The sequence below is a fragment of the Nicotiana tabacum genome, chromosome 9 (genome assembly GCF_000715075.1).
Source record: "Nicotiana tabacum cultivar K326 chromosome 9, ASM71507v2, whole genome shotgun sequence".
In the NCBI taxonomy this organism is placed as follows: domain Eukaryota; kingdom Viridiplantae; phylum Streptophyta; class Magnoliopsida; order Solanales; family Solanaceae; genus Nicotiana; species Nicotiana tabacum.
Genome location: NC_134088.1, coordinates 43,466,194 through 43,480,488, shown reverse-complemented (window position 1 = coordinate 43,480,488; position 14,295 = coordinate 43,466,194). Strand labels below are relative to the sequence as shown.

The 14,295-nt window shown below is 36.2% G+C and overlaps 1 protein-coding gene across 2 annotated transcripts in view; it reads right to left on the bottom strand.

Moving 5' to 3' along the window:
• LOC107805661 (protein tesmin/TSO1-like CXC 5) overlaps positions 1–4,391 on the bottom strand; it is a 31,736-nt gene extending 27,345 nt beyond the window's left edge. For both annotated transcript variants that reach the window (XM_075221644.1, XM_075221643.1), the window contains exons 1-2: positions 3,675–4,391; positions 2,728–2,838 (exon numbers count right to left, since the gene is read on the bottom strand). In XM_075221644.1, coding sequence (XP_075077745.1) covers positions 2,728–2,838; positions 3,675–4,030 — 467 coding nt within the window. In that variant the 5' untranslated portion in view covers positions 4,031–4,391. The remainder of the gene's footprint in view (positions 1–2,727; positions 2,839–3,674) is intronic.
• Between the last annotated feature and the right edge of the window lie 9,904 nt (positions 4,392–14,295).

The following is a 14,295-nucleotide window of genomic DNA, read 5'->3' as shown; positions in this document are numbered from 1 at the left end:
CAAATGGAAGGAAGTTTTCTCAGAGACATACAACCTTTCGGAATCATGCAGGCTTAGCTAAGGACAAAATATAATGGAAGCAAGGTATTCAGACTAGCAATATCATCAAGTTGGCATTAAGGTTTAGTTCTTATTGTACACTTACATTATGTTGGTCATTTTTCGGCCATTTCTTTTCCCGGAAAAAATCAATTTCCGGCCATTTCTTTTCCAACTGTTTTCTTCTCCAGAAGTTTGGTCATTTTCTTTCTTTATTCTTGTTCTTCTTCACGTTGGAGCTTTCACTGAAAAACTTTTGACAGATCCAAATATGATTTTCTTCTTGTTTAGATTCACGAAACTTCGCCGGAAAAAATGAAGTTTACCCGAAAATTTTTTGAGATGTAAATCTGATTTTTCTTCAGATTCAAGTTACAAAGTTTGATATCATCCCAGGTTTGCAAATGCAAAGAAACGAACATGGACTATCCAGTAAATGGAACCCTTTCTATTTTGAAATTACTATTGCTTCTTCATGCTTCTCTGTATAAATTTGAAACAGGCGGCTTTTCTTCATTTTATAGGGTGAGAATAGCAAATAAAGAAGAAAAAAGAGGAGCAAAACATTGTGAAAGAAAAGAGAGGAAGGCAGTGACCTGGTGTGCGAAGAAAAGAGATGACTGAGTGCGAAAGAATAGGAGAAGAAAAAAAGAGAAAAAAAAAATTAAAAGGAAAAATTATTCTCTCACGCTCTGAAAAATTATGCAATACACGCACTATGCCTCATCACCAAGTTGTGTCTAAATGACACATTTGAGATGTGGTTGGAGTGTTCAGATGGAACAGCCTTAACATCACAGAAAAGAAAAAGATATGTCTACAAACAGCCTCATTTCTCCTCTTTATTTTCCGATTCTCAATCCCCTTCTTGTTAGGAATTGTGCAAGAAAATTCTGGGTTACAATTAATTCTAGTGGAACCAGTGTTTTTGAGAGCGAGAAGCGCAAAAAAGCGACAGGGGCTCGCCTCGCTTCAAAAACGAAGCGCAAAGCGAAGCGCACGCTTCATTGAAGTGAAGCGCAATTCTTAAAAAACATAATGTAAACCTTGCAAAGACACAATATAAATAATCAAAGAGTTCAATTTATATATAAGAAAAAAACATAATCAAATAAACTGAAAATAATATATATATATATATATATATATATATATATATATATATAATAATTAACTTTATAAATTAAAATACACATACAAATTAATAAATAAAGGCTAAAATACTAAATAAAAAGAATAAAAGGAAAAATAAATCGTGCCTGCCCTAGCTGTGAGCAGACGCCTGGACGGGAACAAGAAGAAGAAAGAAGAAAGAAAAAAAGGAGAAGGAGAAGAAGAAGAAAGAAGAAAAAAAGAAGAAAAATTACCCGGAGTATTGGAGGAGGTTTCTGGCGACTTGAACCCTAGCAGTACTCAACAACAATTGATTTTGGGAAGAAGAGAGAAATGGTCATTACTTTGGTCTTAGGGATATGTTTTGTATAATAAAAAAACAGACCCAAACTTTTTCTTTTAAAAAAACTGACCTCTTTGAACAGAAGCGAGCGATTCTGCGCTTCTCGCTTCAAGGTCGCTTCGCGCTTTTTCGACTGAAGCGAGCGCTTCGTGTGGTCGAGTCGCCTCAGGCATGGAAAAGCGAGCAGCCATCGCTTTGCGTCGCTTCTCGCTTAAAGCGATCGCTTCGTCGCTTTTTAAAACACTGATCCATCTTATAAAAACATAGTTGTATTTGTCAATATGATAAATCCACTTCAAAGGACAGAAATTCATCAACATGCAGGGAAAATAGTATAATACTTTTTGCACAAAATTTTAAACTAAAGTGAACCCCTGTTCTCCTTCTATATACTTCCACTCATGCCTCAATTTAGTGGAACCGTTTTTTCAACTCATAGTGCCTCCTTTGGCCTTTAGCCTCCAAATAAATATCCCTTTAAAAGGAAAAGCAATATTTTAATGTCAAAGGTTTCAATAGAAAAATATAAATTGCACTCAGGTCCAAGATAAACCTAGTAAGCCAAGCAACACTAAATCATTAGACCAATTGGAAGAATCTCTCTCAATGATCATGTTTTCTAAGGAAAGAACTTCTACCTAGATTCCTATTGCTTCTGTTGTTGGATTACCTGCAGGCTGCACAACAGGTTTTTTCTTCTATAAATGATGAGTACATTTCTTTCTTTGCCTTCTCTAAAATATTGAACAAAAGGTATTTAATTAATATATAGCTTTTCCTTCTTCCATTCATTGCTTTCCTACTTGGAGCTTTTCCTTCTTTTTATTGCTCTACTTGGAGCTTTTCCTTCTTTCATTAGTTTCCTACTTGGAGCTTGCCTCTTCAGAGGTGGTTAGCAAAACGTAACAATACACAAGAAAAAGTCTACCTTGTTTCTGATAGAGAAGTCATAGTTGCAATGGAAACAGCAAAAATACTCCCACCACAGGCTAAAGACAATTGATGCTGAAAAGTTAGAGGGGTTTTATGCTGTCACTATCTCAAGTTAACTGCATGCGATATGAGAAAGGGACAAAAAGAAGATATCCCAAAGCCTATCAGGTCCAGTTTAAATCATTACTAAGTAATGGCCTTCCTAATCTGGGAGCTAGTTCAATGTACCTTCATTTATTAGCCATAAATATTGGTAGGAGATTCTACATATATTGTGCATGAAAGGAGGAAGTACTTACAACTTCAAACATCGAGAGTGTTTGCAGTTACACTGCTTTGGCTTTTTAGGTGTACCATCTTTTGCTTCATTGGCACTTTGCCTTGACCTGGCTTTTGGTGATTCGGGTTTCCTGGAAAGAGAAAGTATATTAGGATATACAGATCTCACAAGTGTTTCTAGAGAACACTACCCCCCTCCCCCCCCCCCCCCTGCTAGACATGGGAGGTGAAAGAAGTGGATAGCCTCGAATATGAATAACAAATAACACCATCCATAGTATCCTAATAGATTAGCATAAGTTGTCAAAGATCATATGTGAGAAAGAAGAGAAAGAAGAGAGAACACAGCTTTTATTTAATTAATTAATGTCTCAATACGCCCCCTCACGTGTTGACCTAATTCTTTTTCTTTTTTCATGAGCCAAGCAATTGAAAATTCTTAATGGTTGGGTGGTGAGAATTGAAATCGGGACCTTGCCTGCTATGATACCATGTGAGAATACAGAAAGAAGGGAGAACACAACTCTTATTTAATAGTTCCTTCGAGGACATCCCACAGTTCCCCTGGCTTGCAAGAAATGAGCTTTTCTGTTTCTGAAGTCATAGAATGCCTAGCCAGTCAACAAAACTATAGAAGCAGCCAAACTCTAATAAAATCCTAGTCAAATATATAATACAAGAAACAAAGCTCAGAAACATGTCTAGGTATTAGCGCCAAATAATCTGCCATAGTTCCATCAAAGTTGGAGATGGAAAGCCATCTGTTTGGTGAAGGGAATGTCAAAATCTGTTAATACGAGCTCAAAAAGGCTGCTCGGGTGGACTTCAAACAATTGCATTAGAATTTGTGAAAACATTCAATTCAAGCACCTACCTTCAATAACGAATTTAGCTCAATAGAACGATATTTATTATTTCCCCCAAAAATAAAACTGGAAATTTCTCGCGAATTGCAGGCTAAACTTACACGGGTCGTATTGAAGGATGAGGAGGCAGCACCCGAGTTTGTTGCATCGGCATCAACAGTATATGGTGTTGCTGCGATTGCGGCAGTGCCTGTGTCTGTGTCTGTAATTGTGGCCTTGTCATCTGTGTTGACTTCATCGACACTGATAACTGACCAGACTTCATTACCTGCTGTTGAGTCTGCTTAGCTTGTTCCGGCAAAGCCACCGCCGCAGCTCCCCCGAATCCCGTGAAATCCAGCTGCCTCGCTAGCTTCTTCGCCGGATAATCCGTTACCACGTGAGCACTAGCCTCCGTAGCTGCCGGCTCCGATTGAGCTTTCTTTGGAGGGAAATCCCCTCCCTCACTTTCCTCCATTCAAAAACAAATAGTACAAAAAGATCCTCGAAAATTCACTGATTCTCCTACGAAATTCTCACGTAAATTCCTCGAAATTCACGGGATTGAAAATCTTAAAAATTCAAAATCCGAGAGTAAGAAGCTATGTCATTCACAGAGTGACATTCAGTCATTCACAGAAAAGAGAAGAATCGCCCCAATATCGGCTGGAATTTTCAAACTTAATCCACAAAATCCCGATTCACAGATACATACGCATGCGTGTAAATCCTCTGTACGTATAGACGGACGGAGAAAAGAGGGGATCTTTTCAAAGAAGAAGAGAGCCTTTTGTCTCTCGCTTCCTCCCTCTCTAGCTTTTGAAATTCAATTCGTAGTTACGGTAAGATCGTCACATCAACCTCATCCTACGGTTAATATCGCGAGAATTAATCTCACGGCCCAAATTCATAAAAGCATCGAAGGTTTTCTTTTCCACCGTTAGATGACTGGCTGCTTAATACACTAGGATGCTTGGAATATAAAACTCGTCAAATCATTTACCGCCACGTGGCTTATGATACCTAAGCTTCTTTTTGTTTTGGGTTAAAAGTAAAATAGTGGAGTAAAAATAAGTTAAGAAGTGCAGGGATTTTGGCGCTAAATAAGTTATAAAGTGCAGGGTTGGGTGAAAATGTTAGGGATCTTAAGAAGGGCGACGATTGCTCCGCAAGGTTTAGAAATAGACGGACATGATTACTATTTGAAGTCTAAATAAGAATGATAAATAGTTAAACGTATTAATTAATGATGAATTTAAAGAAAAATAGTTAAACATCACGGTATTAATCAATGATGAATTTTTAATGAAATTTCTGATTTCTATACTATTATAGTTGAACTACTTTCCTACGCAAATAATATTATTTATTTGTTATTATTATAATATTAAAAACGATACTGAATAATTAGAACAAAAAACTAGCAAAACTTATAAGAGATAGAGGTGATTAGCAATAGTCGATAACAATGATTCTTCAAATACAAAGATCCGAAGTGAAATGTCAGATAAATTTTTACCCTTTAAGAATAGAATTTTTATTGCATAATTGAAACTCGGAATAAACTAATACTAAGAATTTGCAGAAAAATACATTATTTCCTTTAGAATTAAGAAAAAAATGATTACGTTTTAAAATTAACTATAGCAAAAGATCCAATTCAATTCTTTTTTAAACTAATCATAGCACAATAAATTGTTTTTAAGTAGACAAACTCTTAGGATATAAAAATAAGTAAAATCATTTATAGTATAGTAACTTTAAATTGGCCAAGAGAAAACTTAAAACAATAAGGATGGAACGGTTGAAAGACAAAATATATTCTAACGAATGACAACTCATTATATTTTATATAAATTAAGTTATTTCTTTTGAAAAATATTAACTCAATATTAGTCTTTTCAGGATTTATGTTATTACTTACTATTTTTTTCCCTAAATCGTAGGCCAACCACGTTATTCTTAAATTTCTAGAAGACTAATAGAGTCATTTTTTCAATTTATATTACTTCATAAATTTTAAAAAATCATGATAAAAGCATTTTTATGGTACTTATTAATTTTCAGTAGATCGCATAAATAATAATAATATTCATAAAATATTCCTACCAAAACCCTCATACAAATACAGTAGGATAATAACTAATAATTGAGGAGTTCTATTTTACAGTTTCTTCTTTTATTGAGTTAGTGATATATAATCAATATTCGTCATCCTCAAAATTTATGCCTTTTATTTTGTGATTCAAAGAAAGACTTTAATACAATAAGTATGTGATTATTTTTCAAATAAAAAAAAAAGTTTACTCATTAAGATAAGGTACACGCGCAAAACATCTGGTTACAAAAAGTCGATTTTGAATAACATCAAACAGTGTTCTCGCCATTTTTAAAAATACAGACTCATAATCCTTTACACCACCATTTCACACAAACCCAGAACCTTTATACCACCATTTCAGTCGCAGACCCATAACCTTTATACCATCAGTTTAGTCACAAACCCAGAACCTTTACACCACACGCAATACCTTCTCTCTTTCAAGAATTATTTGGAATCAAGATGAAGACAAAATAAATTTTAAGGAATATTTTTTTCTTTAAGGCCCAAGTTTATTCCTTTCAAAGGAGGCACCAGTCAGCTGCCCAAGTTTCGAAACTCAATTGTGTAGTTGATTTCGAGAAAGAAATTCAAATTTTTAAAGTTTCGCCCAAAATGAAGAATGAAAATATGCACAAATTTAGGGGAACAAATTGAACAGGATAACATGCGCTTTTCTCATCACTGACATAGTAAATTCATCTTGCGTCTTTTTATCCCACTAGATCTCCGAAAAATACACAAAATACAAAAAGAATCGCGTAAAACAGATATCTGAGTGCAACATGGTTTAGGGAATGCCAGTTATGTAGCACGGAATGGTCGTGTAGGCTACCATGTCCCACACTACATGTTGACTTGCCCACTGGCCACCGTAGGCCGACTAATAGCAATAACCTTGAAGTGTCTTGCTAAGGGCCATAGACATTGACCATCCCCAGTAACATATTCCACCGTCATAGGTCGCACCCGAAGACATAGGACAACGACATAGGCCGCGCTCAACGATATGGGCTAGCGACATAGACCACGACCGATGACATATTTTAGCAACATAAACAACCGCGTGACGCATACCAATGCTCCTGTCCTCGAGTTGACCACATACGTAAATCATGTCGTGCAAACATCAAAAGAGCATATGATACCGAAAACGAGGCGATACTTTTAGGTTTACATTTGCCCTGCCAAGACCTGGAGGAATATGCAGACATGCATAGTGTACCATGTACCAATGCACCATGCGCCCAACCAAGACCTTCGGCATATATCTATTCTACTCCTATAATCTCTACCCAATGCTTATGTCATGGAAGTTTTCTTCTCGGCCCTCAAACAACACTAATAACCTCAAAATAACACTGAGCAACACGAAAGTAGCCAAAATTCATACAAACTAATCAATATATGCTCAAAGGTTCATAATTCATCTATTATAGTAATTTTCCAACCCAAATCGGAAAGTTCCTAAAAGTCACCCCCGGTCCCACGTGCCCGAATTTTTAAAATTTTCGTAGATAAATATTACACATGACCTTATGAACTCAAATATATTCTTAGAGAGTTCTAAGAATTCGAGAAAGGATAAAATTAGGAAAATTTACATGGTGTAACTAACTTATACACTATATTTATTATAAATAAATACACTTTAAAATAACTATAATACATAACTTCACTTTAAGTTTTATAGCAAATACCCAAACCTTTTCCATTCAACAGGGTTGGCTTGCAAAATCATGATCCCTTCCCTTTTCCGGTAACACAGACTCTCTTTCAATGGCTGGTGTGCTGGAAACCATTACAGTGCCACGCGCCTCAGTATTGTCGTCATCGTCATTGATCCAGTAGACGGTTCTTCCTTCACAAGCCCTCATTCCTTCGTTAGATTCTCTCAATAATTCAGAGGCCTTAAGATCCAACCAATTTGCTCATCTGTCTCCACTAATTCATTCTCCAAAGTCGTTCCACGATGAGCACGAATCATTTGCGAAGCTCAAAATACACTCGTTGAAGGTATAAGAGAAACTATTCTGAGAGATTCCAAGGAAGGAATTAGAGGCCAAGGAGAAAAGAGAAACGAAAGATGTCACGACCCAAATCGCAGGGACGCGACGGGTACCTGGTGCCTTACACAACCGAGTACCAATGTAACATATCTTTCTTATTATACTGTCATTGGTAAGTGGGATAGAAGGGCCGTTATGAGATAACGAGAATAAAACATAAGGGAATATTAGACATAGGACGACCCAACATGATATAGAAACTTATACATGTGACATACGGGCCTATAAGGCCGACATGATCATTTGTATACTCAAAACATAGGCCGACAAGGTCATACAAGTATACATATACATGACATCCATCTACAAGCCTCTAAGAGTACATAAATGTCATAAAGGTCGGGACATGGCCCCGCCATCTCAATCAATACATGCCCAAATCATACTGACCAAATAGGCAACTCCGGAGCAAGTGGAGTGCACCAACACCTTCTACTGAGCTGATAGCCTACTAGGAGGACTCTCAGCCTGTCTATCGGGACCTACGGGCATAAAACACAGTGTCCCCAGGCAAAAGGGACATCAGTACAAATAAAGTACCGAGTATGTAAGGCATGAAAGCAGTATAGAAAATACATGAAAGAAATATGGAGTAAAGAACTCAACTTGTAAGTCTGAATAGCTCTGTGTATCATGAAACATTTATAATGTCATGCATATGTGTATAAATGTCATACCATGCATAGGTATATGCGTATATAATATCATCAAGCCTCTGAGGGCATCTCATCATATCATCTCGGCCTCTGTGGGAGAAATCATCAACGTGTACCAACTGATTAGGTGGTGGTGCGTATATAATGCCATAATCTTTCCTCATACCCCATATACATATAATATATGCGTATATAATGCCATCTGGTCATGGGTCAATGTACATGTATAAATGAATGCAATGCATGAGAAGTAAGTCAATAAGATGTCTCGGAATATCATAAAATTATTATGCCTTCGATTAATATCATGAAATAAACTTTATCAACTTACATATTTTCTGAGACCCATGAACAGACGATAGAATAATAGGACACATGAGGAATCAAGAACATAGGAACCCCTAGTACTTTTAAGAATAGAATCATTTATGAAAGTTGTATGCTTGCTCGTTTCGTTGTATCATATGGATCATGCCAAAATAAAAGAAGGTATAGCCTTAACATACCTCAAGTCGTCAATTCAACTCAACAACAAGCTTACGACAACTAGCGCGCCAACCCTATAACAAAGAAATACATATACAACTTAGATGGCGCTAGTATATCACGTATCTCAAACGATAACTCGATTCTAAAATAAAACGGGCAGCATTTTCCCTGATTTATTGCTCCCTCAAGCCTACTATAGGCGAGATACAAAAACAATACAATCAGAAACTCAAAAACAACCCAAATACAATTCGGGACCTTCAATACAACAAAAACCCCAAATATACCATAACACACCCAATCAACAAGGTATCAATTAGCCTGAAATTGCGACGATGAGTGACTAGCCTACTACCCTACCACATGTGGTATTTCTCCACGCCCTTCATCCTTCCAAACTCCATAAATCAGCAGCGCAATAGGCCAACACGAGTGGACTACAAAACAGTCCACTAAAAGTAAAATAAATCAAACTCACAGCTTCCGATCACCGTCCCGTGAGTTCTAACTATTAAGAAACGAATTTATCAACCTTTCTTGATATATAAAAGCTTAAATACAGAAAGTAGACATTTTATTAACTATGCAATACCATCCAAAACTCAAACTACAAAGAAAAAGAGAGGCGATATAGCGTTACTTACGTCATAGGGATCGTTCTAATGTTATCACTTCTTGATTTCGTATCTTAGATATTAATCTTCTTTGATACCCTAGAAGAGAGCTTAAGGATATGTTTATGGGTGTTCTCTGGTCGTGTGCTATGGAAAATGAAGATAAAGACGACCTAAGACCATAATATATAACTTTTGAAAAGTCAAAGAGGTGCTAGCTTGGCACCCTAGCATTGGCCCTTCTTCTGATGCTTATATCTTTTTATATGGATGTCATATAAATGAACGGTTAAGAGAGTTAGAAACTAAATTCCAAAACCTTCAATTTGGAATATAATATGTTCCAAAAAGACATCATATAACATACGAAATATATTGCTCAAAAAGCTTCAGTGACACACCTACTTGTCACCTATGCAGTCTGTGCAGTCTCATAAAACTGAAAATATCTCTCTAATCCAATGTCGTATTAATAAACGGTTTAATGCGTTAAAAAATAGGCTCGTAGATATTCAATTTGATATGTATATCATCCCGTAATTTCAAGTATATTGGGAGAAAAGCTCCACTACATTTGACCTAATTTTCAGCACTTTTATGAATGTAACTTGTGATGACCTTTGCCAACTTTTCTTCCACAACTCGCTTGACTTAAAAAACGTAACACACGACTATCATAAACCTAAAATAACCTCCTTATCATGTTAATCACCCTATTCTTATTCCAAGATTACATGTTATAATATTCTCAACTTGTCGACTTTCGACGAAACTTATTTTCTTCAATTTGCTTAGCTTCTAAGTCTTTCAACCCTCTTGGTACTTGTTATCTATGATCTTAAAGATTTGTAACCTCCAAGGTAACATGATTAACTTACCATATGTACTTTCAAGAATGATCTCATTTCTGAGTTTACATCAATTGTCTTACAACGTACTCTTACGTACGAAAATATGAGGTGTAACATCCGAGCTCTGTTTTGTGAGAGGGAGAGGGAAATGCACGGTAGGAATTGTCTAGTAATTTTATTTGGTGATTGCGTATTTATACAAAGGAAAATAGCATAGATCTAGGTCTTCTTCTTATTCAACGACTGTATGCTGTATCTATCTTCAATGACGGACGATTGTATGTTGTATGTATAGATATGAGTCGTCTTCTTCTTGTTTTCTATGTATCTACACTGTATTTCGTTGTATGAGAGAGAAAACACACTCTGTTGAGTGAGCGCATATAGCCTATCGTGACTGTATGCGTTGATACAACAAAGTTTGAGTCTTCTTCTTCTTCTTCTTCTTCTTCTTTGTATATATTACATTGTATTTCGTTATATGAGAGATAAAATATTGTCTGCTGAACGAGCGTATACAACTCATTTTGACTGTATGACTGTATCGAGCGCGGCTGTATGCGTTGATACAGCAAAATTAAGCAAACACATACAACCTATCGTGACTCTATCCAGCGCGACTGTATGCATTGATACAACTAAAGCTATGATCCGTAATTAGGCAAACTATAGTTACGTATGATAATTATACTCTAAACTATAGGGCTTTATGAAAATTTAATATTATGACAACATATGTATATAATATGTACATCAATATATCATTATTATTTATATATATACACACACATGATACCCAAGTCCATCAGTAACACCACCGCCTCATCCACCAATTCCACCAGTAACACCACCACCCAATTTTAGATTCCTACCTAAATTTTCTTTATCCGCTGAAAAACACTACTATACTGATAGCCCCATTATTCACCACCATTTCTACCAAAAATTCCCCCCAAAATAGAGAAGGAAAAATATCAAAAATATTATTAAAACCTACCATTGGAATAATAAACTATTTTTCTCCATTAGAAAAATCTCAGAAGCTCATAGCTTTGAGATGTCATCAAAGCCGGATCGGAAAGGTTGCATAGACCAAATAAGGAAAATTCATAAATAAGCACTATAAAGGACGAAAAGGCAAGAAAAAAGAAAGTACCCTGGCAAAAAACCTAAAATGAAGAGGAGTTGAAACTTGGGCGAGAATTGCATATGACAAAAGTATTTTTAAATATCAAAAATTAGGGTTAAAAAAAATGAGGAGGGATGAAGAAAACTTGTGATTATAGAAGGTCATGAATCTCAAATTAGAGCATGAATTTAAAAAAGGCACAAAAGCAAAAGATCTAAAAGAATTGAAAAACTAAAATAACAAATAAATGAAATATGAGAAAATTTGATGAGAGATACAAGAATTTCCAATAATGCAAGTCTAGAGTTTTTGATAAGATCCCAGCAACAACGAATTGATTATGAGAGGAACCAAACACCTTTTACTTTAGAAGTGAATCAAAACTTATAGTTAAATCTCGACCGATTCGTGAGCAATACTGGACAATGATTAGTAATGGATACTAATCACTTTCTAAGAATACTAAAAAGAAATTAGAGATATCAAATTGGAAGAGTTATCTCAGTACTTTAAGTTATGAACTAGATACAAGTTGAAAGATAAATTTTAAAGTAAACCTACAAAGGTTCAACGAAACTCACAATAATAATATTATTAATCAACATGTAAAGTAGAAACAATGAAAGGAAGAACCTCATTATATAGGAAGAGAGGAGGATGACCAACTCCTAAGAAACTATAGGGAGGCAACACTTCAGAAAATAACTTCTAAGAATAATTTTAGAACTTGACAGGTAAGAAAAAGACTAGAAAATAAAATATCAAAATAATTGGAAAAGAAAAAAAATCCTACTTTGCTAGCAAAGCAATAAATAGTACACATATTAAACCATGAAACAATCCTACAAAAGCAGGATTATAAAAATGGTAAGATTTGGGCACCATATTAGCCCTAACTTGGGCGCCAATCCACATCTCTAGGGGTGCCTTTGGGCACCTCATTTTGCACAAGCTAGAGTTTCTCCTTTGGGTCTTAATTGTAAGGACAATCTCTTCGATGTAAATCTGAGCCAACTTCTTTAAAGTGTAAGAAGTCATCAATGGAATGAAATATGCAGACTTGGTTAATCTATCAATAATTACCCAAATGGCATCAAATTTTTTCAATATCCGTGGCAAGCCTACCACAAAGTCAATAGTAATGCGCTCCCACTTCCACTATGGTATAACTAACCTTCGAGTCAAACCATCTGGTTTCTAATGTTTATATTTCACTTGCTAGCAATTCAAACACCGTAAAATATGCCCAACAATGTCATTCTTCCTCTTCCGCCACCAGTAATGCTGCTTCACATCTTTGTGACACCTGGATCAATAGAATACCTCGAACTATAGGACTTCTCAAGAATCAACTCCCTCAAGCTATCAATATTAGGAACACAAATCTGACCTTGAGGTCACAATACACCAACATCACTAATAATCATATTCCTAGCACCACCTTGTTGCACCCTATCCTTAAGCACCAACAAATATAGTTCATCATATTGACGAGCCTTAATATACTCAGACAAGGAATATTGCGCAACAACACAAGCAAAAACCCTACTAGCCTAAAAAATATCCAATCTCATAAATCTGTTAGCTAAGGCCTAAACATCCATATCCAAAGGCCTCTCCTCAGCCGGAATAAATTCCTAACCGCCTTCCTACTCAAAGCATTTGTTACCACATCCGCCTTGCCCGGATGATACAAGACAATTATATTATGATTCTTAAGCAACACAAGCCACCTTTTCTACCTTAAATTCAAATCCTTTTGCTTGAACAAGTGCTGAAGACTGCGATCATCGGTGTAACCTCACATGACATGCCATACAACTAATACCTGTAAATCTTGAATGCATGCACAATAGCTACCAACTCTAAATTTGTCACGACCCAAAAACCCACCGCAGGGTCGTGATGGCACATAGTCTCTAAGACTAGGTAAGCTGATTACTAACAATGATTAGGCAAATTTTTAACAATGATAATTTGAAATATAATCTAATATAAATACCGAAACAAAAGCGTAATAAGCCTACGCGACAATAATCATAACAACCTCCCAAGATTTGGTAATACAGAGTCACGAACTCTAGCTAAGTACATGGAAAGATCTCAAAGATCGAAATAAAATGCTGTTCAAATAACAAGCTGACACTACAATGAAAGGAAAGAACTCCAAGGGACTACGATGACCAAGCAGCTCTACCTTGAATCCTCGCGACCAATATGCTAACTCTGCCCGAGTTCGATATATCCAATACCTGACTCTGCACAAAAATATACAAAAGTGTAGTATGAGTATATCACGGTCGGTACGCAGTAAGTATCAAGACTAACCTCGGTGGAGTAGTGGTACAAGTCAAAATACTCACTAGACAAAATAACATGTGCAATATAGAAGTATAAAGCTAATAATGAAAGCAGAAATCAGTAAATGACAATAAGAATCAACAAGTGATATAAGCAGTAAAAGAATAAGAACACCGTGAAGTATCGTTAAAACCAAATAAGGAACACAAAGGACAACCAATTAATCAAGTCGTTCTAACACAACTTTCACAACGAAATCACTATGGGATACCTCATCTCATAATCACAAGTCATGGGTCTCAACCCACCATCCTATGCTCACGGCATTGTGTGCCCACATTTCAAATCACAACCGCACGGATAACTCACGTGCCAATAGCTCAATCCGACCGGCATGATCACGGGCTCACATTCACAATCCGCCCGGCGTGGTCACAAGCTCACAATTTTAATTCGCCTGGTATGGTCACAGGCTCACAATCATAATCTGCCCGACATGGTCACATGCTCAATATCAATATGAAAACCGATAA